The 27,744-nt window shown below is 39.1% G+C and overlaps 1 protein-coding gene across 1 annotated transcript in view; it reads left to right on the forward strand.

Annotated features, from left to right (window-relative positions):
- CALCR (calcitonin receptor) overlaps positions 1-27,744 on the forward strand; it is a 155,547-nt gene that overhangs the window by 81,740 nt on the left and 46,063 nt on the right. The window contains exons 2-5 of the mRNA XM_041408618.1: positions 6,357-6,441; positions 15,912-16,065; positions 19,290-19,400; positions 27,047-27,159. Of these exons, the coding sequence (XP_041264552.1) occupies positions 6,394-6,441; positions 15,912-16,065; positions 19,290-19,400; positions 27,047-27,159 (426 nt within the window). The 5' untranslated portion in view covers positions 6,357-6,393. The remainder of the gene's footprint in view (positions 1-6,356; positions 6,442-15,911; positions 16,066-19,289; positions 19,401-27,046; positions 27,160-27,744) is intronic.

Here is a 27,744-nt window from a genome sequence, read left to right on the forward strand (position 1 = left end):
ACACAGTCTGGTTTGTGTAAGTATTCCAAGCTTTTTCTGCCAACAAATCTGCTGATATAATTTGCTAGTCTCTTCCTGAAATTTTCTTTGCTTTTACTTGCAACCTCACAAAACCCCTTGTCCAACAGCCAAGAGGGTCATTAGCAATGCCTTCCTAAGCTCTGAAGAAGTAGGGGAGTTTTGGCTCCTGTGGGGTTTTTTTGCTACTAACAAGCAGTAGTCATCACCTTCAATTTAAATTAATTAGAGGATGCAGAAGTACTATACCCACCCATATCTACATATAATACAAATGGGACTTGTATCAGTGCTCAGCCAGATACCTCAGCAATCCCCACCTAAGTTATGCCCTGGCAGCTTAGCTCTTCTAACTCCTTTGATGCTTTACTATCTTTTGTTTCATAAAATGTTCAGCCTTTCCTGAAAATCTTTTGGATAATTTGGGTCATATATTTTTTAAGTCCTAGAAAAATAATTCCTATTCAAAGTGTATATATTGGCTTTTTTGTTGTTGTTTTTTCAAACTATATCTGTCTCTGTTGTATTACCCAGTCTAAGAATTTCTTAGACTGGGTAATACAATGATACAATAAACTTCTTCCCTTCCATCTTCAATTTCCTCACTGGTGTGTATGATCACATCGGCTGCTCAGATATGTAATGTGGGGGCTCAGAAAACTTTATAGTTACCTTAGAAATAGACACAGACAAGTCTGTAGCTACTTTCTTTCTATTTTCATCTGGTTTATTGGAAAGGATTTGGTTAAAGGGAAACCTAAGTTTAAACAACCCCTTTTTGTTGACTGGTTTTAAATAAAAAAATGAAGTACCAAGTGTTGCAACTCCCATGTAATCCAAATGAATCAATAAAGCAGAATTATTTGGTCATTTCCTCTGTGTAAATCTGAAATTGCCTATTTGCCATGGCTGATAGTTTCAGTTTGTTAACAGAGCACACACTCGAGATGCAGTTCACAATCTCCACCAGGCGAGTAATGGAAACTGTGATCTGTTGCAATAACAACTGAGTAGTCATCACACAACTTAGCATTTGGGTTTCCAAGACTCCCAAAATAAATGAGATAAGCTGCAAGTGTCCTAGATACCTGCAGTTTTAATGTTGCAATATCTTTATGTGCCTGACACCAGAAACTGAGAATGTGGAATTTTTATTTCTCAGGGGATGCCTGTATGAAAAGGAAGGCTAGACAAAACATTGAGGTGCTGCACAAAGGTTGGCCACAGGGAGTGCAGGAGTAGAAGACAGTAGATACATCTCCTGCCCTGCCTTATCTCCCTGGACACTTGACTAGAGGCTGTAAGGAGACCTGTCTCTCTGCCCGGGACTGATGGTCACCAGTTTTTGGCATGTGAGAAATAACTGAGCAGCAATCACGATTTCTGTTGGAAGTAGCAGGAAATCCTGGTGCCACTTATACCATTTCAAGACTATTGTGGGCTAATGGCTAGAGAATGTTCTGGGGAAATAGGAGGGACTGGCTCTACTCCCATCTCAGGCATGGGGATTAAACACCTGGCATTTCCTCTCCTGATGGGGTTATAACTATACTTCTGGTCTGCACAAGACCCGGAATTGTAGAAGGGTGATGTACGGCTCACTCCTGGCCCAAAGCAGTAGCCTAAATTAGGAACCCAGGGGTAAAATGTCCCACTGGGAGTGAGAGGATAATTTTAATACTTCCCTCAAAACTGTCTGCATGTTCACCTACACACATCCACCTGCAACTTCCTCCCTGGACCCAAAATCCTTAAACACTCAGCAGCAGGAACTGCTCTCTTGCTTGTGCCTTGCTCAGTGCTGTCTGCCCAGTGTTTCCCAGTCCAGTGTTAATGCAGGCAGAGCAGGTAGGTGCCTTCTGTGCTGAGTGGCAAGGCACTCCTCAGGAGGGTCTGCAAGTCTTATCTAAATAAGAAAACATAGAGACCTTGTGGTTTGAGGCGTGTACCCAGCTGGTCACCCTGAGAAAGATGCATGGGGTGGAAAAGGAGCTCCCAAAGAAACTTACAGCCTAGTAGGGAGGTTGCAAGAGACATTTCAAAAATTCTGAGTATAATAAACACACTGAGAAAGAGATTTCTGCATTACATTTCTGTACTTAGCCACTTCTCAAATTCCTGTTTTGTAAACCATTTTTAAAACCATTTCTTTATCTAAAGGTATGTCAGCAATATTGTGAAAGATGGCACTGCAGATTTATCATAGCAGAATAGTTAAAGAAGTTTTCTCTCTGTCTTTCTTAATTTTGTTTCTTCAGAACATGGCAGAGAATTGTTGCTCTACTGCCTTCTTTTAAATCTTCCTCTTTCACCCTTCTTTCTGACTAAATCTGACTTCCCTTGTTGGCCTTGTGCAAATGGCTGTGTAGGGAGGGTTGTACCATTTTCTGGATAACCCAATGGTAACTGTAATGAAAGCATTACTAAAGGTGCAATACTGTACTGTTCAGCACAGTATTACACCTGTAGACCTGTAGACAGAGACAAAAGAGATGTCATTACTTAGTAGGATGCTGTGTTCATACTCAGATAAGTTTCAGGTATAATCCCAAGGTGTCTGTGGTATTACTATTGCAGCTGAAGCAGGAGGAATACCTTGGCACACAATGAGCTACATAAATGCTACTTTTGCAAAGAAAGAAAGAACAATATTCTAGTTTAAATAACAGTCAGGGATGTTGTATGTAACTATTGTAAGCAACACGGGCTGAGGAATTAATACAGTGATAGAAAAGTACTGGGCTTTAGCAATGTGCTTATGATTAATCCCTAAATATGGATATTCTAAAATTGAAGTTAGTATAACATACAACATGTTATACTAACTTAAAATTGAGTAAGTACATCATTGGACTTAGAGAAAAAGGCTAAGTATTACAGGAACAGGAATCAACACAGCATCTAAAACCTGCTTGGGAACTTCAGCAAACAAATTTTGGTGTAATTTTAAACTGCATTACATTGCCATAATAATCATTCTTATATAAGCTCAGGTGATCCCAAGAACTATCAGTACATTATCTATAATTCCTTTTGTTTATGGTCATAAGCATCATCTCAGGAAAAACTCATGCATACCTTAAAACATCTGCAATACCTGTTCTTAAAACACATTCGAAAACAGTTTGAAATATTGTTGTTTCTCCATCTGTAATTGTAAAAAAGAAAATAAATTTAAAACCCCATTTAAATAGATTTTAAAATTGTGCAGCTGAAAACTAATTTCCTGATCACTTCATAGTGTGGTCCTATAGTGTGGATGTGGAATTAGCACAAGTCAGGTGGTCCTGAGCAGCCAGGAGAAGGCATGGAGAACCTCCTGTGGTACTGCCATGGAAGCCCACCTGTGCTTGAGTCATGGTGTGAGCACACACTGGGGAGCAGACTCATTTCTGTTTCCACCCTCTGTTCCTGATAGCACAGCTCCAGAGCTGTCCAGCCTTCCTTCAGCTGCAAGCAGGCTGCCCATGGGCTGTAGTGTCCCTGTGAAAAGGTGATCCTTCTAACACAAGAGACCCAAAACAGCAGGCACTTGAGCACATCCCAGCTTGTCTGGCATGTCATACCTGAACCTGGATCACTGGAGATGGGATCAGAGCCATGGAGGTGTTGGTTTGTTCCTCTGTCTGGAGGCTGACAGGGTCCATCTCCTGGGGTTCCCCTCCTGTGAATCTTTCTGCCTCCCTGTTGTTTCTGCCCTGCCCTTTGACCAACACTTTGTATTTGCATGTACCTTTTAATTTCAATGAGATCATAATCCTTGATCCAGTACTGATGCCAGCCTAAGTGTGCTGTAGTGTTATGGGCCAGTCTTATAGTTAAAGTAGAAAAAAATTATTCTTAGTCAGGGGCTTTATAGTTTGATAGTTAAAATATTGTTGTTCAACTGTTCTTGAAATTTTTGCCAGTGGAAAAAAATTCAGTGAAAAAGATAAAAAAGGTGCTGGATTTTATCTAGCATGTCACCCATTCCTGTGGTCAGAGCTGGCTGAAATAAAAATGACTAGAAATAAATAGACTAGTTAAGATTCAGCATGGGAAATAGTTCTTACTCATTTACTCATATGTAGTATCATATGGTGCAGTCATTTTAGTTAACACAAGGGAAAATAACATGTTAAATATTTTACAGATTGGTTTGTTTGTTTGTTTGTTTGTTTGTTTGTTTGTTTTAATTAGGAGAGACAGGAGCAAGAAACATTTTAAATAGCTCTTTCAGTACACAATAACAAACGTTCTCAAAATCTCATGAGATAAGATTTACCTACATCTACAGCTGTAACCCAGCCTGGTGCTGCAGGCACTCTTGGCACAAAGTGCAAGAAAAGCAGACATAGAGGAGGTAAATTCAGCTGGTTTTGATCTTGCTTATGCTTTCTAACAGTATTGTGTTAATCTCAGTGCCATTGGTAGGAACTGTTGTGGATTTTAAAGCTGCTGACAGTTTGGAAGACAAAGTTCTCCCTTTGCCTACTTGATACTAAATCCCTATAAATGCAGCAGAAGTGATGATGCGAACAAGAGCAGAGGCACCCACCAGACTGGCTTTACACCATGCTGCAGAACACTTCACAGTACAGTGTGTAACTGGATGAACAACATACTTGTGCTTGTACTCACTGTACATCTGTCCAAGAGTCGTTGTTTATATGTTCTTCATTAATCTTTATTGTCAGTTTGAACCAATACAGACTGCACGGAAGAGCCTGGAAAATATGCAGACAATTCCAGGCATTTTTCTCTGATCTAGATGTCCAGTTTTTGCTTCAATTGAGTTGTCTACCATAACTTAATCAAATGCAAGTTTGCGGCGCACATTGTAACTACATATTATTTCTGTATCATTTGCATCTTGCATTACTTCTGACACAGCCGAATGGTTCTGGGAAGATTCAGACAGTAATAAGACTTCTTCCTATTAGAGACAAATCCTCTGAGCCCTCTTGGCCACCACTTTATATTTTATGTAATCTCAGTGACACATGACTGCAACATGTGCTGGACACATGACCGGATCACATGTTCTACATTGAAATGGAAGTGCCACACCTTTATTACATTTTGACATTACATATTTCTGACCCAGATGAGAATATTTAATTTCCCCTCTGAAAAGGGATGCCCTTCCAGACCATTTAAATATGAGAAAAGCTGTTAGAATGCTTTTGCTGAGACAAATGTTACGCAAATCATTGTATTATTCACTGCATGTCAACTAGACTAAGAATCCAAGTCCTTATGCCTTTTTCTTATTAAATTAATGGGGTTCAAATGTGTAAGGTGTTCAGAGGCTTGTTTGTCCAGGTAGAAAACACCTAACTCCTAGTTTTTAAGCTGTCTGAAAAATGAAGGTGTGTGAGTGCTCACTGTGTTACTGTGACTGAAGGTGTTCACAGCCACATGTGTTGCTCAGCACATACACCACGAGTGGTCTGTGAGACATCAGAAGGCACAACGTGCTTTGACAAAAGCTGCATTTCTCATTTAATACAGAACTTACATTTTTGTAAAACTTAAAATTATGTGTTAATGCAAAGAGCTTTGCTTGCTTGAACTCCCACAACTGTGAAGCAATAAGATTATACCTGGTGGCCCCTGGATATTTTTTCCAGTTATGCGGGAGAAGTGTTGATGTAGGAAAAAAAAAAGTTGCTGATCCAGTTCCCTTCAAACCTGTGGAGTCGTGTCCATGCTCTGCCTCCCCAGTACTTTGTGCTGTAGCAGTCATGCTCGATGGCCTGAGGCTTACCCTGCTGTGTGTCTATCCACAGCACAGCCACCCAGCTGCATTATGGAGCGTGTAATCCCAGCCTCTTGTTCCCAGTTTCTCTTTTCCTGCCTCATGGGTTTGTTCATTTTGCTAGAGATTACTCAAATCCTGACTTTCTCTAGCTCCACAAATATGTCTTTTGAGCTGCTATTACACTTATTTGCAAACTATCTCTTTCTGGATTTTGCAAGTCAGGTTTAAAATATCCAGATTGTTCATTGGTCTGCAGCTCTATATTAGGTTAGAAGAAGCTGAAAAAGGACAACCAAGGTAGCCTCAGCTGGCAAAGACACAGGGTTTAACACGTCTGCTGCTGGTGACCCAGTAATATGGAGCTGTACCCTACACCATCTGTACTCACCACCAGGGATTCACAGAGGAAACTAAATTTAAAGTGTACCAACCTCCAAGCAGATCAAACCTGAGCACATGTAAGACTGGGGGTGCACAAACCACCACACACACAGAGTCTAGACTGTCTAAAAATGTGCTCATGCATACACAAAGACAAGGAATTTATTGTAAAAGTCCAATAATGCTTTTATTTTTGTTGTTTAATTCCCAGAAGGGTCATCTGCAACGTGTCTCTCCAAGAAGACTCCACAATGAAAAAAACAACCCAGAGTTGCTTCTTACTCATCATCCTTCTAACTGTAAGTACAAGAAAACTGAACTGCTCATGACACCCGCTGTGTTTAAACTTGTGGTGATGTTGACAAAAATGAGTACCAAGTTATACTTGTTATATTCCACAGGTGAAGGAAGACTTTCCTTATTAATAAATTTCAAAAGAAATAAGATTAATAAGATTAATAAGATTACCTAATAAAAGTCTGAACTTGAAAACATTGTTTCTTGGTGAGACAGAACTGTAAGTCTGAAGAGGGTTATGCATATGATTTTCATTTCTGTGTTTTACAGGCTACAGCATATAATGGGAACATGTGTATTTGAAAGCTGCTCTTAAAGTTGTTCTGTGAGACAAACTGACTTAAATAGTGATGGATTTTCACTGTTTATAGTTGATCTGCTATTAGAAAAGTGACCAAAATGAAAAAGAATCTTATAAATCTATTTATTACATCAAATGTTATTTTCAACTGTTTCATATCAACATTACATTTATTTTAATGTAGGCAACATGGCAGAGTAATTGTGGTCCTAAACATGTAGTAAATTCATTTCTGCCTGACTAAATACCTCTCACATAAATTGAATCCTTTTGTTGAACTCTACTTGTGAAACCTCAAATTATTATTGATCATCATAAAATCATAGATATTACAGGCAGTCAGAATTAAGAATACTGCCCAGAACCTAACATAGAATGAGCATATGTCTGAGTGATGCTGCTGGGAGCAAGCACCTCACTACCCTGGTGTGGTACGAGTAATTTGCATGATGCCTGCCACCTTATTCCCCATCTAACTCTAGCCCTGTGCTCCTGAAGAAAGCTTTCTTCTTCTTCTTCTTCTTCTTCTTCTTCTTTCTTCTTCTTCTTCTTCTTCTTCGTTTTGTTGGTTTGCTCCTCCTGCCCCTCTGGTTCTCATCTTCTTTAACATCTGAATGTGAAATACCTCTGTGCATCTCCTCATCAAATCCCTTTGGAGAAGCAAAAGAAACTCACATGCTGTAGAAAATATGTTGAAGACCATAAGCAACTGCTCTACCTGGTTTACTTATTGGGTTGTACCTCTCCTTTCAGCCTAGCAGAGTTTGTCCACAATGCTGTTTGCCACTTAAATTTATATAGATAAAAAAGGAAAGGAAAGTAGAGAACAGTAAGAGAATGATGGATAGAAGGAGGTAAAAAGAAAACAATTAAATGAGATCATGGAGAATCCAGGAGAACAGCAAAGAACACATTACTTCAGTAAAATATTGAATTCATGGTTCAGGATTAGAACCCTCTATCAAAGAAGAGCTGAAGAGATGGAGAAATAATTGAGGAGAGTTAATACATTTCTGCTAACTTAGTCCCAAAAGAATTTGTCCAGAATTAGTTAATGATTTGAGGAACCGTCTCCATCCCTAAGAGCAGTCTTCTAGCCTGAGGCATACTAGAGTATTCTGGTGTTTGTGACCATCTGGGTTGGCTGCTCTACCTGTCCTCCAAGGGTGCATGTGGCAATGCACTGTCTGTGAAATCACCCATTGTCAGAAACATTTGCAACAAAGAGCCTGAGAGAGACCAGCTTTCTTCTGGTTTGAATCTCATCTGATCTGCATAGCTTCATAGGGGTCTTGACAGAGAACAGCAGTACTTCCTATAAAAGTCAATGTCAAATGAAGAAATAGATCCAGCTTATTTTGCTCCCAGTCAAGTGACAGGACTGTAAATATTCTGATAACTAAAATAGTCAACAGCACTTCTGAGCACTTGAGGTGCTTTGATCTACAGCATGGGTTTGTAGGTCAGCCCTGGAGGACTGATCCTTGCCCTGTTGTCCCCAGACCTTTTAAATCTCTTACCCATGAGAGCATGTGTGCAATGTTAGATCTGTGCTCATTCCTGCAGTACTCAGGGGGAGGATTTCTTTTAAAAACTCTTCAGTGAGATCCTCATCTGCATTCATTTTAAATACCTTTGCACCAAAGAGCACTTCATATTCTGACCTCAGTAGATAACTTACATTTTCACTCTTCCAATCTCGATGTGCTCTCCTTTCCCACTGCAGTGGGCATACTGTGCTCTACTTTCATATCTCTTAGGTTAATTTCCATTTCGGTAGGGAAGAAGCCACAGTCACAAAAGCAGACCACAAACAAGCTTTTCTTTCCATCATGAAACTTATCTAAAATACTGCTGTGAGATCAAATATGAAAAATATTTTGCCTCAGTCATTTTTCCAAAAACTTCCCCATCTGCAGATGGTAGAAAACATTCATTTTTTGCATGTTATGTATGGTTTGTAATGGGTAAAGGGTGTCTCTCTTTCAAAAAGGCTGTTCCCACTCTGTTGGTTCTTCAAATCACTCCTTTGTTCCAAGAACTGTGATACATGTCAGCCACTATCTGAGGCTGAGGAAAATGCAGTAATTAAGGTGATTTGTGACACAGACAGGAGTGATCTCCCATCCCTCTCCTCTACCCACCCCACAAGACACCCTCTAGATCTCCCTTCTTTGATGACTTTCATGGTTTTCTGTCATCCTGTCATTTGTGACCTGCACTCCCAGCTGGTCACTGCAAGCTGTTGCAAAGCAACACAACCCTGAGGTCCTTGTTTGCTCCTCTGGGCTCCAGGCTCTCTCTTTGTGCTCTTTGGTCCACTGTGGGTGCTGGTGGTTCCCCTGTGGTGGTCACCACTATTGAGTAGGGGAGACCTTTGCCTGAAATCTCTTTTCTTAGTGTAACTGTGATTCCCTAACACAATCTCAGAGCTGGAGCACACCCTGCCCTCTATATAGAGTTAGTGCTTTGCAGAAGCCTTCCTCAGTTACTTCTCATATTTCTCCTTCAATTTTTTGTCACAGACAAAAAATTACTTGGTGTGTACAGACACTTCCTTCCCACCACCTCCTTTAGACTTGTCACCAAGGGCTTTTTGTACCTTCTGACAGAAACCATCTCTTTTATGCATGCAATTTTTTGCATAGAATTGATAGCACTTCCATGTACAGATCCATAATAACCTGTCTTTGCCAAAAAAACCCTGAAGTGTGAGTTGTTCCAAAACCTTATTTAGAAATACAAGCAACTCCCTATTGGCTTCCTCTTTGATGGATTCCCTTGCTTTTGGATACAGGATAATGCATCACCATATAGTCCTCTAATATAAAAAGGGATTTCCACTAGAAAATTTAATTGTTCAATATGTCATAGTTCACTTTAGACTGATGCTCTCTAGTTTTTTGCAATTATTGAGAGCCACAGAATATAACTGAGATTTGTTTCCTCAAGTACGTGAGCCCTGGTATGCTGGAGCAATTAGTTCATGTCCTCAGTGCACATTTCTCTTCACAAGAAAGATGGAGCATCACCACAGTGTGCCCAGCAGCATCAGACTTCTGAGAATGAGGAAGAAGAAGAAGGTTTGGGTCTCTTTCCTGTGTGGCCAATCAATTTTTCAGGACATTGACGGAAGAGATTTCTATTCTCTACTTTATTTTCTCAAGTAAGAGCTGTGCCTACAAATGGCCCTGGAAATGAGGATTGATGAAGCAGTTTTTCCCATATACTCCAATTCTGTGTCCTGAGCCAACCACAACATGTGTAGTAAGGACTAAATGGATGCTGCAGCTGAAGGCCACACTATTTTCAATTAGGCCCCCTAGACCAATATTATATTTTAAAATAAATTCTTTTTGAGAGGAAAAAAAAATTGTGCATGTTCACTGAGTCCAAATCTGTTAAATTGTTACCAAGCCCTAGTCACAAAGATATGCAGAGTCTGGTACTTCTTTCCAACACTTAAAAGACTTGTGAATAATTCCTGTTTATGAAACATTAAAAATTAATTATATGAAAGCCTAAATGTAATTTTTCATAATTGCATACACTGGTGTATTTTGGAACACAGCTGTGGTAGGGTAGATTCAAGCTTCCAGAGCCGTCAGTCAAGCACTTATCATCATGATGTGGGAGCTGCCCATGGTGTACCTGTTTGATCCTCACAGCTGGGAGGGCAACACACACTGGTGGAGTGGCCACAAACTCCACTGGGCTCCTGCTCCTGCTGAGCTCAGTGGCTCTCAGTGTGCATCTCTGAAACCCATGCCTGTGCAGGTACTGTGAGAACGTCTTTTCTTGCTTAGACAGCATCTCTTCCAGCATCTGCTCCAGAGCAGATCTCCCATGGGCCAGAAGAGCTGCTGAAGCTCTGTCACAGCCTCCTTTGTCTCTCTTCTTCTGAGCCTTCTTGCTGTCTGGCACCTCTGGCAGCCCAGGGTCTTCCCCATCCTTGGATGGTGAGATCCCCCTGGGTCTCATCACCTTAGACCATGCTTTAGAAGCTGCTGTTCTGCATGCACACCTCCCTGAGTAACTATTTATGGGTTGCTTCATGCTGTAAGTATGTGCAGTCAGAAGTTCTGAACCCGTTCTCACACAAGGGAAGCTCTGGAAAGCAAACTGCTGATATTTTAAGGTGGTAAGAATTAGTGTGAGAATTTGGGAGTCAAGCTGCTCATAATTTCCCAAGAAATAGGAATGCTATATTCTGTTCTATTCACTCACTTTCAGGGATGATCAGGACATTTTGACTACATCTTTGCTTTTTTTTAAAACAAGGCTGTTGCTATGCAGCTGATTGCAGTAAAGAGGCCTTTCACAAGAGGATAATCAGGGCCGCAAGAAAATATCCATGAAGTATTTTGGATTAGCCCACACTTTTTATCAGGCTAAAATGAAAGTAAAGCTTCTTCTGTAAGCAAATCTTGTACAAATGGAAAAGAACTGTAAGATCTGTAACTTGCTTTTCATTACAACAGCCTTGTCTTCATCTAGAGCACCTGATAATCTCATGCTTGTTTAAACAGCTGCCAAAATCTGCCATGTTAGTCATATGGGATCTCACTGAGATAATTACCATCCTGCTCCAACAGTGGTAGAGTATGGGAAAATTCTAACATTCAGATTAAGTAAAACATGTCATGTTGTAGTATTTCTCCAAAGAAATTGCCTGCTGCTTCCTAGCACACTTCTGATGGATAGAAATGATTATGTTTACTGAATATCGCATGCTAATGACCTTCCTAAGGTATCAGAGTTGTTTTCTTATCTGTCCCAACACTAGCAGTTGTGAAAAGTAGTTCAAACATAATCAAAGTATGAGAGGGGCTCTGCAACTCATCTAAGTCATGCTGAGCTCTTGCTCTAAAATGTGATGTATTGAAGAACAGTAGTGATTGACAAAGAGATGACTGCACACAGCAGTTTTAAAAGAATTATACCAATTGAACGTTTGATCTGTTGAAATCAATAAAAAACAGTTAGAGCATCAGAATTTCTGCTAGTCTGAGCTCACCAATAATTGTTGCTAAATTACTATATTTAGCGGAAGAGGGGGAAAAAAAAGACAGCTACAAATGCTTTCTTTTCCTAAATGTCATGTACAGTTAGTGTTAGTGTCCTGCAAGCTCCTTGATGGCAGAAGAAAAATATTTGGGGATGCTTGTTCATCGTGTCCAATATTTTGTGGGGAACAAAAAGTGGAAGACTTTTATGCTTATTTATCTGGATTCTCCCTTGCAGAAATGGGCACAGCCTGGCACAGGTTAACAGCAGTTTCTCTTACAGAAACCAGGGCACTGTTTGTTCATTCCTGTATAGTTTAATAATGAAGCCAAATTGCTTTCTCAGAATCCTTTATTCATTCCAGGTATAAAGTGAACTGCAGCATTCCCAGCAGCTTGTTGTTTCTCTTTGTAATGAAAATTCACTTTCTTATGTCAGTCATTTGTCACGTGGTGGCTTGGTGGTCGTATGTATGACGTCATTTACTTGGACTTTTAGGAGTGACATCATATGTACGGCTGCTAAACTGCTGCATGGGACATCACTTAAACTGTTTTCTTCTGAAGAATTCAGTGCATTTTTAAGCAATTATCACATTGATTATTGTGAATTATTTATTTCTCTTTAATAAAGAATATTTTTAAATGAATGAGGCATTCCTTTATTGTATAAACTTCATCTATATTTCCATCTGAAATATCTGGTGAATGGATGGGAAGGCTTTTTAATGTGCATTAATGAACAATGAACATTTAAAATTTGTTCCATATTTCATAGATTCAATATTTGTCGGTAGTTGCCAAGTGAAGATTAATTGACCTTGGCTTTTTTGTGGTACAAATGTATCTTTTAAGTCTTAATTTCTAAAATACATTGACATAACAATGAAAACATAGTAGAAGAGGTGAGCTGAAATCATTAATTCCATGAGAGTTTATACAAACACTGATATGGAGACATTCATGGGACATTCCCAACCTCTGCCATTAACACAATACAGACTAAACTTTCTCTCCCATGTAGCCATACCCAAGCTCCTGCTACTTCTGAAAAGGGAATAATTACCCAGAGATGTCTTCCTGCCCCATTTGCCTTTTTCTGACAGCTACAGTAAGGAGTGAGGGAGACTAAAACAAGTAATAACATCTGGCATCACAAACTGCATCAAAACTTTTGTCTGATTAAACTGCAGGTACATAAAGGCTGGATCATCAGCCCACTGGACTGACTTTGGAGGGTCAGGCTTTAAATTCTGGGTGGTAGACATGGGGATTCTCTTCTGTATGGTAAAAAAACCCAGTATTTGAAACAGGGATATGACTTCTGCACCTCCAGCAAGCCACAAAATTTATATTTCATTAATCTGCTGAAGTGGTAATCTGATTTAAATGGAGAAGAAAATTGTGTTCAAGCTTCCAAGGCCAGTTTTTCAAAGCTAGGTAAACAAAAATGAGGAACAGCAATCAAAGGAAAGAGTAGATTTAAAGGGCATATCACACATGAATAATCCCAGTGACATACCTATGTATAACCCCCTAATTTGATTTCATACACAAACTATTCAATTACATAAAAAGTGCCCGGAAATATTTTTGGGGAATTACCTTTGGAAATCTGAGTCATTGTGTTTAGTAGAAAGGAAAAGAAAAAGGGGAAAAAAATTTAAGACACAACTATTAATCTAGTGTTATTATTCCAACTCTTATCCAAACTTGCTTTCATTTTACTGGAGGCCATTAAGTGATTTCCACTGATGAGTTTTAGTGACACAACTCATCCATATTTTTATCTGTCTGAGAAATTGCTTGCCTAAATGTGGGCAGTAGAAATTTCAGCTGCTCCATGATTGTCTTGTGCAGGGGCAGTAGAATGGGACTCCTGCTTACATGGCTGAGCACTCTTACATAATTTTGTACACAATGCAAGACATTTAATCTATCCATCATCACAGGAACTCTCTGCATCCAAATATCAGAATATTCTCATTAAACTTTACCCAATAAGAGCTGACTTCTTCAGGAATTACACACTGCAAGTAACGAAACTATCTATAAGAATACTGCTATTTTAGTGTCCAAATTTTGTTTCACCCCTCAAAACCATCATCCCACACATGTATGTGCTCCCAAACTGGCCCAGAATTGCAGAGAAATTATCAAGAAGGCATTGACACATAAGTCCTCCTGGCATCCTGTGGTGAAACTGTTAGTTCTCTCTTGAGTACAAACAGTTTGGAACTGAGGTATTATTCAAAATAAGAATGGGAAAAAATTACATGCAACATCACTTCAGAGAAGCACCAGTGCCTGTGTCATGGACATAGACACGAAGGGCTAAGACAAAGCTGAGGTTGTCTGAAGAACCTCATCTCCACTTTCCTGGGCTGGGTTTAGGATTTTTCTTTGTTGTCTTTTAAACTATTACTGGGGACTCCAGCTGCTCCCCTTAGTCTTTTTAAAGCTAAGGGATCTGTGATGTTTGGCTTTGCTTCTGTATTTCCTCTTCTGACTTTCTAGATACTTAGTTTTTCACTTGGATGGCCAGATGAAATGTTTCAAATGGCTTCATTGTCCAAATATATCTTGGAGGGAGGGGGAGAGGGTGATGCATACATATATCTAAAATTTATATAAAATTATCTCTGCCAGAAAATATTTTCATTCTTATTCCTCCTACTTTATTTCAAGCACCTACTTAAGTACAAGATTAACTGCCTCCATGACCTCCACTAGCAGGTGTATACAGTTGAAAACTTCTGTGTCAAAAGAGATGGTGAGATGAGATGAGATGAGATGAGATGAGATGCAATGAGATTAGAAAAACATAATTTATTTGATTTAAGACTATAAAAATATTAAACTGACATAGTTTGGTACAGAAGTATCAGGATAAAAGTAACGGCTTTTTTTCAATGAAGTCAAACACACTTTGTTTTTACCGTGTATTTACAAAAGTGATTTAGCATGCAAATGGGGAGGAAAAGTAATGTATTGATGGAATACAATTGCCTGTGATGTGACATAAAAAAGGGGAAGCAAAATGTAAGGAGTAAGCCGATATTTGAACTTTCAAACCTGTCATGTTTTAAGTTCAAACATCTAAAAAATCCATGCCTAAAGATCTCTATATTAGCATTTGTTGTTAAAAAGGTCAAGTTTGTGTGTTTACGTGACTCCTAGATTTTGAAGCAGCCTGCAAATGAATCTGAAATGTGTTTGTGGCGGCTTTATTACCATTTAGTACAGGGGAAAACAGAGGGTCATGCTAGGAAAGTGCTGCAGTGATGCTGCTTATGAGTGGGGAAGCAGAGGAACTTTTACTATCACCTTCACGCAAAGAAGAGTCATGATACAGGATTAAGGCAGAACAGAACAAACTAAAGCTCCACACTTTCATTTCCATTCACAGACCTCAGCTGCACAAGGCAGGGAGGGAAGGAGGGGAGGAGGGATGGAGGGATGGAGGGAGGAAGGGAGGGAAGGACGGATGGATGGAGGATGGATGGATGGATGGATGGATGGATGGATGGATGGATGGATGGCAGGCAAAAGAAGATAACTGACCTCTCTAGCTGAGATATTTGCCTTCCAAAGGCAGTGATCCTTTCCTTTAACAGGCAGGCAGTTCAGAGTGGTATCATTCAGAAGATGTCACTATACCAAAGAGGACCTTGCTATTTAGACTATCAAATTTAGGAAGTCTGATTGGGTACTTAACTAGGAGCTAAGGTATCATGGTTTAAACTCTACCTTCTTTGACCTTAACTGTTGCAGAAGCTCAAAGCAAAGGTTGTGACACTGAGGTATTTTTTCTGCATTGTCTAGAGCTGAATCAGCACAAGTGAACAGAAATACATGGGTTTAACAGAAAATTCTCTTGCAGACACTAAATTAAATTAAAAGATTTTGGTGACTTTATCAAGCATTTAATGACCCTCTCTTCACCAAGAAAAATGGCTTGGTTAAAATATTATGTTTTCATGAGGTAAACTAATAAAACTCAGCATTTACTTTGTAAGTAGTACAAGGCCATCATAATGATAAACATATGTGCAAATAAAAGACCTTTTAAAAATGAGTAATAGAAATTTCTGGTCCTCACTTTTTTTAAATTTAAACCCCTTTGTTTTTCCAGTTGTACTAACAGCTTTTCCTTTCCATACAGAGAATTGTTCCAAGTCTTTCTTCTACTGTAAATTATACTGATCCTACATTAGAGCCTGTAGTAACTGAAAATTCAGTCATACGGCAGAAGATAATAGATTCACAGTTCAAATGTTATGAGAGGATGAACAGAGCTCCTCCATACAAGAAAAAAGGTAAAAAGGGTTTTTTAAGAATCTGTGTTTTGCTGTGTGTGGTAATATAACTATAAAGAAATATTTTCTTCTCTATACTAACCCATAGTCTTCCTCAGGGTGCATTTTCCTTTCCACAAGCAGTAATCAAATTCACACTTAGCATCCTCCTAAGTGCAAAGAAAGGAAAAAAGTCTGGAAAGAGCCCAGGGAATGAACAGCTCTTCCTTCCTCTGTCACCTACATTTCGGCTGAGTACTTTGCTGCTTGAATCTCTCTTGTTCTGGCTTGAGGAATAACATTTTCCTGAACTTCTCAGCAAGGTCACACCTGATTGTGAATCCTAAATATAAATGTTGTTCTGTTTGCTCCACTCGGTGTTTCAATTTTTTGCCATGTGTGTATTTACTGCTGGGCATTGTGCTCTGTACCAGCACAAGTTCCACATATTCTATATTTGGCAACAACAATAGGAAAAAGAGGTTTATAAAACACTAAGACTTATAAAAGAGGTTTGTTAGACATCTTTATTGAATACAAGGCTTAGGTGAAGATTAAAAGGGAAATGACATATAATAGTGGTGCTGCAATTGCATTTAATGCAACATTTCTGTTTGGGACTGAGATTTCTGGTCACTTTTTCTCACAGAAGATACAAAGGAAGATATGGGGAGCTAGAGAAAAAAAAATCAAAGGAAGTGTGAGACTTTTGCAAGCAAACAACAGATGATGAGGACATAGCTTAAAGGGAAAATATATTTTAAACAATTAACAAAAACACCTAACCTAATAGTGGTGTTGGAGATAATGTGGGATTTTTTGTAGTACAAGAATAAAGACATTTCTACAACTCTTAAAAATTTTACTGGGATCTGTAAGACTCAAAAATAGTTAGATGTTAAGACAGATAATCAGGTATTGATGCAGAAATATTTGGGAATGAATATAGAGATTCCCACTGCTTAAAATAGGTTTTAATTCAGCTGAATAACACCCACAAGCAGTTAAACAGGATTATTGGATACAAGGAATATGGTTTCAGTCGTAAATAAGCCTTTTAGTTGCTGGACTTGCAGGGGAAGTAACTTACTGTTTCTTGTTAGATTACCTTTTAGTCTCTACCTCTATAAACACCTGATTTTTGCATCCATTGACAATGACCACTGGATTCACCTTTCTTTTGCACTTTCCTTGTGAGATAAGTTGCAAAGGGTTGATTTTCCATCAGGAGCTGGGAATTCTTATGTATCAAGGCATGAATTCCCAGTAGTGTTCTCAAGGGCAGTGCTACTGCAGGAGGAGAGTCTGCATTCCTTCAGCTGGCAGCTAAATTTAAGTGATGCCATTGAGGGCTGCTGGTTCACGGCAACATGCACTTAAGTGATTTATAACTCAGAGTGAGGATAATGGGTGACTACAGAATGGTGCCAGATAAACTGAAGGTGTGTTCTGAACTGAAGACATGATAAAATGAGGAGCTTGGGCATATGGAAACACATGATCATCCCTCCAGAACAGCAGTGTGTGCGTATATATATGTGTGTATATGTACACAGAGATAGACAGATAAAGATAAATGTGAGCATATATATATATATACATATATAAGTATATCCTGATAATTACCTTGGAAGATAAGCCCATGATGCATAGATTGACCTATGTGATTATTTTTCTTTATCAGGCCAGGCAAAGGATTTAAAGTTTTAAAACTACATATTCCTTCCAACTCCATTTGGCACTACTTTTCAAAAACAAGTTCAAATTGCAATTACTTTCTACTCTTCTTCTTCTTTAGTATTACAAAAATGTTCCTAAACGTTTTTCAGATGCATTTCAAAGATCTAGAAGAACATGACAATGCCTGAAGGAAAGATAACAAACTGCTGATATGATGATTGGTTAATTAGGTGGACAAGTATCATTAACACATTTAGCTTGATAACTGAAAAATATATGTACATAAACTCTTAGCTAATGAAGAAAAAGTGTAGATAAAAATTTCCTTTCTGAACAAGATCTGGAAAAAATTAGGTTTTAAATCTTTTTATTTTTAATCAACAACTACTTGATTTACAGTTATTTGTGCAAGTTGGAGCAATTCAGATGTCTTTTTACAGCTTTCTTGCTTCGATTAGAAAGTTTTTCTGTGGATAGTTTCAAAAGCTCCAGAAGCAACTAACCACCCATATGTTAATAGCTTGCAGTGGTTATTAGCCAACCTTCATTTTAATACTTCCTCATGCCCAGAGTGAAAAAAAAAGCTAAAATGTGTCTTCTCACTCTGTTTTACTTTAACTTGATGATCTTGGTGACAAATACATTTTCCCCAACACAAATTGGTTTTGAATGGAAAATAACCAGGAAGTGTAGGGGGGTTTAATGTGTTTCTTGTATAAATCCACAATGAGCCAGGTTACATGTTGCAGCAAGCAGGCTTAGAGCACAATTTCTGAGGACCATGGCATGTACAATCTCTGTAACAGGGATCAGCAATGAGCTGTGTTCTGCTTCCCGGCACTGCTGCTGTTTGGGGGCTGGGAACATCCCACAGCCTCAACAGCACCACCCTCCCCATCAGGGGCATGACAAGGACAGAATCACAGCATGCCTACCTAGACAACATCAACAGGCAGAATCTGCCTGCTACAGGTCAGTCTTGCACCTGCTTCTCTGGGTTTGTAGTTACATCACCCACCTCTGGTGCTGAACGGGGCAACAGCCTGGCAGAGACCTGTCTCTGCTAAAGTTGCTTTTAGCTGGGATGTCTCCACAAATGTTTCCTATCTTTACATTTCAAACTGATTTTCAAATCTGCTGAGCAGCAAATGTGGAGAACAGAGCAGAAATCTGCTGAGCAGATTTTCAAATCTGCTGAGCAGAAACGAAAAGTGGATGTCTCACAGGTCTTTAGGTACCACTAGTGTACATACTTAGAGCTGACAGAAAGAGAATAAAGAAGAGAAATTTGTAGGATTGGAGCCTACATTCAAAGTTCAGTTCAACATGCTTCAAAATGTAAATTTCTGGTAAAACAAACACCACTAGCAACAGGTCAGTAAAAGCAAGCACCATCTAGTTCCTGAATGCCACTCTGAGTGTTACAATAATAAAAGAATATATTACAAAAAGAAAATTGATTGCCTGCAGGCAGCAATAATCCTGGAGAGGCTAGAACAGAATGGTTCAGGAGGGAATTAACATTTTTTGTGGAATTAACTCTTACAATCTTATTAAATGTCCAGGTCTGTTCTGCAACCGAACATGGGATGGCTGGTTGTGCTGGGATGACACACCTGCTGGAAGGCTCACTGCTCAGAATTGTCCAGATTATTTTCCAGACTTCGATCCAACTGGTACAGTATTTCTTTTTACCATTTTATCTATCTCTAAAGGATGTCTTCAGAACATTTGTGCCATTGAGTGGATGTGCTCAATCCAGTAGCATTTTTGCAGATCTGTGAAATCTCAGAAAGTTTGGTTGAAATTAAAACACATCAAGTTTTTGGTTTCTGTAATTAACATATTTTAATTTTTAAAATATGTTATATGTGTTTATATTTATGTAAATATAACCAATGAATTTATAGAACCTGGTTTATGAAAATGTCAGCTTCTGAATTACAACATCAAGATATTCTTAGCACCTCATTCTAAGTTTTTTATAATGAAGAGAAGATGCTTATGTGCTTGAAATATGTATCAGTATGTTCTTTGTTCAGTTTTTATTGGAAAATATAATTTTATGAGAGAAGATGAGCAGAAAAAATTGTTCTTTCATTCTCTGAGTTTCAGTCCTTAGCTGAATTATTCATGCAAATACTAGAAGTAGACTGAGAGAAGTAAATGAAGAACGTTTAAAAGGAAAAATGAAAAATCAATGCAAGTATTTCCAAATAGATATGGGGAAATATTAGACACAAGTTTAACTCTGCAAAGAGTACTGTTTGAAGAGAGACACAATTGTGTGTTCCTTGCTCAGAACACATTGCTTCTAGGTGGTGCTTGATGGCACAGTGTGCTAAGTTCAACATAGTCACAATGCACCAATTGCAGTTAAAATCTAAGAAATTAAACATTTGGGAGAGAAGGTGCATAAATCTGAAAATTTTCAGCAAGCTTAACCCAAAATGCATGTGCCCAACTGGAAATAAAGGAAGCAAACTATTGCTTAGCTGTGAGTTGATTATCCAACACCATTAGCTAAAATTATTGATTTTCTTGAGCTTATTGCTTATTTAGAAACTGAGGAGTTTCCAGGTTGAATCAAACCCCTACACATTTTGCTGAATCCTATTTACAATACCAGCCAGATTGATTGTTATTTCTGTTCTTCATAAATCAAGCTGTCCATAATTAAAGAATTCAGCAAGTTGCAAATTTCCAACATCAGACCTAGTCTGACCCCCATTCAATCTCTAGTGAAGGAACATTCCTCTTTCTAGTGGAAGTAGGCATTGGACAGGATGGATTGAAGGAAATCTGTTTGCTCAGGAATCCTGTGCTTGGAAAGTGAGCCCATGTGGCAAGGTCACTATTCTCTTCCTGTGGAAACACCCTGAGACCAACCCAACATATCTTTACAGCAAGGTAGATCCCTGAGACAGACAATGGGCGCCAAATCATAAGGTCTTGTCTTTTGTGCCCTTTCTTCACAAGACTTGATCTCTTTTCTGTACAGTGTCATAGTTTTCAAGAAGGAGTCTTGGAGCAGGGTCATGCTCATGGCTCTTCATTGAAGCGCCTGGGGACAACAGACTGAGAAGCTGAGACCCCCAACTGCAGGGCTGCCTTTCATTCAGGTCTCCATCTCTGTGGACCAGTAGACTATTTGCACAAAAGATTCCAAAAGAGCATTTTAGAAGAATTGGACAAACTTGGTTCAGTTCCCACACAGAAGTGCCTGCATTCAGGAAAGAACGTGAGACTCTGAGTCCTGGGGTTGCAAAAGATTTTTCCTGCATGCATATTAAAAGTGCCTCTGAGATGTGGTCTGTACCTTCTGCTTCAGACCCCATTTTACTCATGATATCCTTCCCACACAGCAGCAGCCCTCCTTATGACTAGAAAGATTTACTACAAGTCTTTTCCTTTCCTGCTTCCATGGTTTTCAACTAAGAAAAAAATATATGGCACTAACAGTCTTAATTTATGTATACTCCGTGCAATGCTCAGCTTGTACCTGCAAAGGTGGGTGATGGGCAGCGTTGTGATCACAGAAATGACTGAAGGTCCTCATCCTTCATACATGGGGGTGATTTCGGAGCCACTCTCCTACTTGCTCCCCAGCCAACTATTCTCAGCTTTTCCTCTTGTCTGTCTCCAGTGACTTGTTCTGAACTAATTGCTCTGCTACAGCAGCACTCTTTAAAGAAACACTCGAAGCCATCCATGGAGAAGCATCTCACTCCACTTACTAATGTTCATTAACACCAAGGCCTGTGGCTTGTACACTGATTGCAAATCACTCCTTAATGTACAAACACTTGTCATGAAGTCTGGCCCACAGTGCCATACTGCAGTTACTCTTTCTGGCAAGACCTAAAATTTGAAATTTGGGAATTTTTTTAGTATTCCTGTTCTCTGTACACAGCTGTAGGAAGAAAAGCCTCCTCCAGTAATTAATTTCCTACTGTTGTCTCTGCTGTCCTCTTTAGCAACAATACCTGTGGTCTTCTGGACCCAGTATTTTCCTTCGGCACATTTCTCTTCTCGCCAGCACCTGTGTCAACCTCTTTGCTTGCATCCTGTTTCCCAGTCTTGGCAGCAGCTCAGCATCTCTTGGCTGAGCCAGAGCTGCTTTCCTAGAATAGCTGTTGAGTAACCCAGCATGTGTTACAGATGTGGCATCAAGCCAGTGGGTAGTCAGCCTTGCTTTACAGGTGGCTGGTTGTCACATAGAGACTTAATAAAGTGGGAGGGAGACAAGAAGTAAGGAGGGTGTCTACAAGTCTGTCAGCTGCTAATGAAAGTGGCTGCCACTACCAGGTGGCCAAAAGCACAGACTGAACTGTCCTGAGAAGTCTATCAGGTTTTGTATCACAAGTCATTATTTCCTTTGGTACCTTATTCATATTAAACAAAATACATTCAGCTTTTCTGCTGAGAAACAGAAACTTCGTCCTAAAAAATAGAAATTTTCCATGATGAAAACTGTAGTGACTGTCAGATTTCCTCCCCACTGAGTCTCTGATATCCAAAGGCCTCAGTATTTTAGGCATGGAAGTAACCCCATGAATTTCTGAAACAAGCATTTCATGCTGCATTGTTTGGGCTGCACCATGATCTGCAAAACCACTGTGTACTAGCTAATTGATGGCTATGTCATTTCACTAAGATGCCATGCATAGCTTTGAAACCTGAAATAAAATAATGTCTTTCCTTTGTATTTTTTGCTTTGACACTTACATCATTCATAATTGGAAAAGTGGAACATTATTGTCAGCATAGGATCGCATCCTCCTCCCATCCATATCTGTGGGTGCCAAACACCAGCCCTCTGTATCTGATCCCCAACAACATTCAGCACCGATGCCAAGAAGAAATTGATGGAGTATGTCAGAAAGTAAAAAAGGTGAAATTGTATTCTGAAGAAAAGAACACAGAAACAAAGTGAAGGAGAACATGCTCAGTGCTCAGTTCATTTTCTGTCTGACAACTTCACAGTTAGCTACAAAGTGTAGTCCCACCTATTTCACTGAACTTAGATCAGTTCTTACTAGACAGGAATCTGTGTTCTGAAAGAAGCAATCTCTTTCTCGCAGTGCACATCATGCACAATGTGATAATGCATAAAAACAAATCAATTTGTCTGGAAAACATAACAAGACCTACTGCTTTAATGCCAGTGACAGCAGGAAATTCATTGTCTCATCCTTTTCTGAATGTGAAGCTCTGAGCAGGGCTATTTTATATGTTCCTATTCAGGCAACATGCAATTCTCTCAAATTGTATTTTATATTCATATTTTAGACAGGTTAATCTTTGGTATAATCCCTCTCAAATGGTTCCAGATCACACTGAAATTGGTACAAGTTTAGTTTTTGAGGAATTCAGTATGAAATTCATGCTGGCAATATTCTAATAAAAAAAAGAAAAAAAAAAAGATTAAAAAAAAAGAAAGTACATTGTGGATATAATGGCCTTTGGCAAGGCAGGTTTGCCAAGGGCAACAGGAGGAGCTGAGCCTTGCCCTGTGCCACCTGTGGGCTGTTGGGTTTGTGGCAGGGGAGACTTACATTGCCCACTTCACTGTCCCTGTGCAGTGCATTTTGTCAGGATTATTTTGGTGCAGTCATATAGTAAGAGAGACAAATGTGGAAGTTTTTTTGTGGCTGACACCCCTTCTCATCTCAGTTTCACTCTTTACTTTTTGGCAGAAAGCAGTGTTTAAGAGCAGCATCCACCCCACTTTGTGAACCAAAGGTGCATTTAGCAAAACTCCCCTCAGTTCTCTGGTTTTTTTGGGTTTCTGTCTTTGGTTCCCTTTTGAAAAGTATTGCTCATAACTCTTCATGTAGCTCCAGGAGAAGAGCTTCTAGAAGTGCAATTTGGAAGCAAATCCATATGCATCCATAAGTAATTAGATGCTTATTAATCAGATTATGATTAATGTTTTGCTTCTTACAATTGAAGAACATGCCTTTCCTTCCTGCTGTGACTCTGTGAGAAGACTTCTCTTGCTGCCACAAAATCTAAATTTTGGCTGCCTTTAACTAAAATAGATAGTTCTGCATTTCTGCTGGTCCTGTTTTCTGGTCTTGAAGGATATACTTTAGATGATTATAAAAAGACAAATCTGAACTCTTTGTCCAGCTGCTTCTTTTCTCCTTACCCTTCTGTGTATTTCTGTCCTGCTCCTTAGCAAGTTTGACTGCTGTGTCTTACAAATCAATTCCTATCCCCACACTGTCCAATATCACTCTTATACAGATTCTAGTTCTGCTGTCTAAGACATTCTGAAGACAGTGATAATCCTTCATTTACTAGGACACTGGAATTTAAGTTTTCTAGGGTCTCCATTGCATTACATGAAATTATTTTTTAATTTTTGAAAAAGTTCCAGAACATTTTACCAAAGATGTGAGTAAATCAGATATGCAACACCAACTATTTCTTCATCTGCAAAAGTAAGCACTGCACAGGTCTATCCAAACAATAGCAAAGAATTCAGTGTCTGGTATGTGCTGAGCATGACTGCAACAGGGGAGAACTTCTTTCTCCTTCCATCTTACAAGTGAGCAATAAATAAAAAACTGATGTTGGCTCCTTTAACATGTGCTAGCTATAGCTCTGGTCTAATTGTGAAAAGCCTGATTGATAGTGCTATCATGTTGTTCCAGAGATATTAAGATATTTGTTACATATAGATGACTGAGGGTTTTTTAATCAGCATATGATTCATAAAAGCACTATTAGTGGCACAAAAAATACCCATGCAAATAATTGCTACTGGTTAATCTTTCAAGACACTTCACTGCTCCCAAAAAACTTCCTTTGTGGATAAGATTGCTTGCATCCATTTTTCCCAGACAGTTCTTGAAGTGTCTGTCTCTCTCAGTTAACTGCAAAGATTCTGCACAGCTGCCTATGAATTATGTAACTTCAAGGTTTCTACAATCAGGTGAGATCAGTACAATGTGATGTCGCTGTTCTTCCACTTTGAATAATGCAATGACTAAGTGGTGTCCCATCCTAGCTGATAGGGTGCAGACAGAGCCAAAAAAATTAGTGTTTTCACAGTATTTTAATAATCTCAAAGCCAAAGCCCATGCTTTCATTTTGCCTTGCTAGTGTTGTCTTACCCATCCTTGCACATGTGTATTTTTTCAGACTTTATCATATCTTCTGGTTAGCACAAAGAACCAACACATACCCGGGTTCAATATCCCCCACCTGCTACTGGGCCACTCTAGAATAACTTGCAGTGTAACAGTGGTTGGATTGCAGCTTTGTTTCCATATAAAAGAATAGATTTAGAAGAGATGTTTGACCTGTTTCAGTCACTAGGATGGACAGTAAAGAGCTCTTATTCCCCAGCAGTGTATTCTCAAGTCACAGCGAGAAATCCATGACACATTGGCACTTTCAGAGTAGGATCAGTTTTTAGTAGGATCAGGTTTGTCTGGCTTTAAGGAAAAGTATGAGGTGAAAGGTTTGTCTCTAACTTACAGAGGCCACATTATACTCTGGCAGAGTGCCTACCCAGGCACTGAAGTACAGAGATGATGGATGACATTGCCGTACGTTCTCTGTAGCAGATTAACAAAAGCCGTGCACTTCGCAGAGTGCACGGGATAACCAGTGCAACGCTTGCACACCGTGTTCCATGGTAGCACAACCATTAATCTTTCATCTGTGACTGAAAACTTTTTCCAGCTTTTGATAGCATCTGGCAAGGAGTAAAAGGGAACATTGCTACATGGGCAGTCTGAGATTATCTCCAAGCTATGGAAGGCTAAAATAACATGTACTGTTCCTCTTAGTATTGTCGATACACGTATTGATGCTTAACATGTCCCCCAAAAAAATTATTTGAAATCCACAATAATTTCAAAAATTATTGTTGCTGTGTTCTGAAGGATTTTTTTTTTTTTTCTGCCAGGGCACTATATAAAGTGTATTTATGGTCAGAGTAAAAAACTCCATCTATAGTATCTTTACCTTACCCATAGGATCAGTTCCTTTCTTTAGGCTTTAGGAGTATGAATCTTACAAATTAATAGAACCATTAATCATTAGATGAAGAAAAGTAAGTGGGTATGTTAACCACAAAAAATGAAAATATGTTATGTTCAAATGCCTATAGGTTCTGTAAAAGTGTATTGACTGGAAATGCTGATAATCTAAGTTTATTTACCAAATAAACCTCTACCAAATTATAGAGGTAGAAAAAGCAAAGATAGACTTTTTAGACTATTTTAAAAATCAGAATTAAAAAACATGTTTTTCATAAGTCTCTGTGTTACTATCTAAGAAAACATAAAATAATTGTTTATTATTTTAAAAGTTTATGATCTTATCCTGTCTTTGTTACTTGGGCAAACATTCCAGTGACTCCCATGTGACTAATGAAAGGCCAAAGGAACTGGCCAAAACTTGACACGTGATTAGGAGTGACCATCTGCACCTCAGCATCCAGGGTGTCCCCAGCAGGAGTGAGAGCCTGACGGAGGGACGCAGACACAGCACAAACCTGCAGCTCCAGGCATGCCACCGAGCTGTGTGCTGCTGAAGCCCCACTGTCCCCCTCCACAGCAAGAGGACGTGCAGAGGAGCACGAGCCTGGAGCACCATCCGTATGGCAGGGCTGTCAGGAAGGATGCCAGAGACACCTGTGGTGCAGGAGCCAGCACCAGAGACACCTGTGTAGAGGCCAAAAACACATCAGATTATTGAAACAGAGGGCTCTGCAGCCATCTTAAATCAAACTGGACACATGGGACCAGTGCCAAAACGTTTGTGAGGCTGCTTGCCTCTGTGCCTGCATGCTGTGCAGACCCTGAGGAGAGCAAGCAATGCTCCCACTCTGCATGTCAGGATTCCACTGGTGGGGAAGCTGGGAGAGACTTTTCCACATCTCCAGCACCCAGGCTCTGGTTTATACATTACTGCCCTTTATCTGCGCAATATTTTTAACTCATTTAACCCTGATACTTGAAACCCTGTGCACTTCCTTCAGGTCTGGCATCAACACCTGTGGTTATTTTCTCTTCCATAAGCTGCTGTCAACAGTGTCTTTAAATGGATTATTATCAGCTAGATATTGTGTCTGAATGAAGACTGAGATATATACTCAAGGAGTGAAACAAGTTTACCACCAGATAAGTCTCAGAAAAAAAACAAAACAGCAAAACAGCAAGAGGTATATTAATTACACAGGTTGAAAATAATTTGGATGTTATTACACACACATTTTATTCCCAAAGAAATTATTTCAGATGGGTTTTTTAAGTCATAATATGCAAATATTAAAATAACTATTATTGTAATTTATCATCAGAGAGGGCCTCAAAATATTGTGATGAAACTGGAAATTGGTTCCGCCATCCTGAGAGCAACCGAACTTGGTCCAACTATACCCTGTGCAACTCTTTCACCTCTGAAAAATTGAAGGTATGCTGAACTTAAAGAGGCAATGGTTGTTTGGCAATGTTTTGGGGTGGGCTAGCAATAATACATGTGAGAAAGAGCAGAATAGTCCTATCTTTCAGCTTGATTTTTTGCACAAGACTTAAATAACATTGTTCTTGTGATTTCAGCTTATCTAAATTCTTTAACAAGTGCTCAAACATCAACATTGGTTTGCTGTGGGGTGGATAATTTAGTGGTAGTTCAAGTGACAAGTTTTGCAGTATTTTTCAGAGGCATTTTTAATTCCTATGATTTTCTCTGATTGACCAAGAGTTATGAAATAATCATTTAGAGTCTCAATTTTGCTTTCTGTAACAATAATATTCCAAGATGTTGATGTCTTCTCTGCAGGGCTAATAATATTAATGTAAGTCAAAATTATTTTTCTTAAGCAAACAGTATTACCCGGTACTCACACTCCTTGAAAAAATATTTATGAAGGTACCATTAATCCAGAAAATCTTACAAGCATGAACACATTTAACTTTGACTTTTACTGAAGTAATTGAGAGTATTACAATAATGAATTAAGTAACTGCATCAATATTTCTAAAATCCAGGTGCTAA

This window comes from Onychostruthus taczanowskii, unplaced genomic scaffold (genome assembly GCF_017590055.1).
Source record: "Onychostruthus taczanowskii isolate IOZ18803 unplaced genomic scaffold, ASM1759005v1 scaffold3, whole genome shotgun sequence".
Taxonomy (NCBI): Eukaryota; Metazoa; Chordata; class Aves; order Passeriformes; family Passeridae; genus Onychostruthus; species Onychostruthus taczanowskii.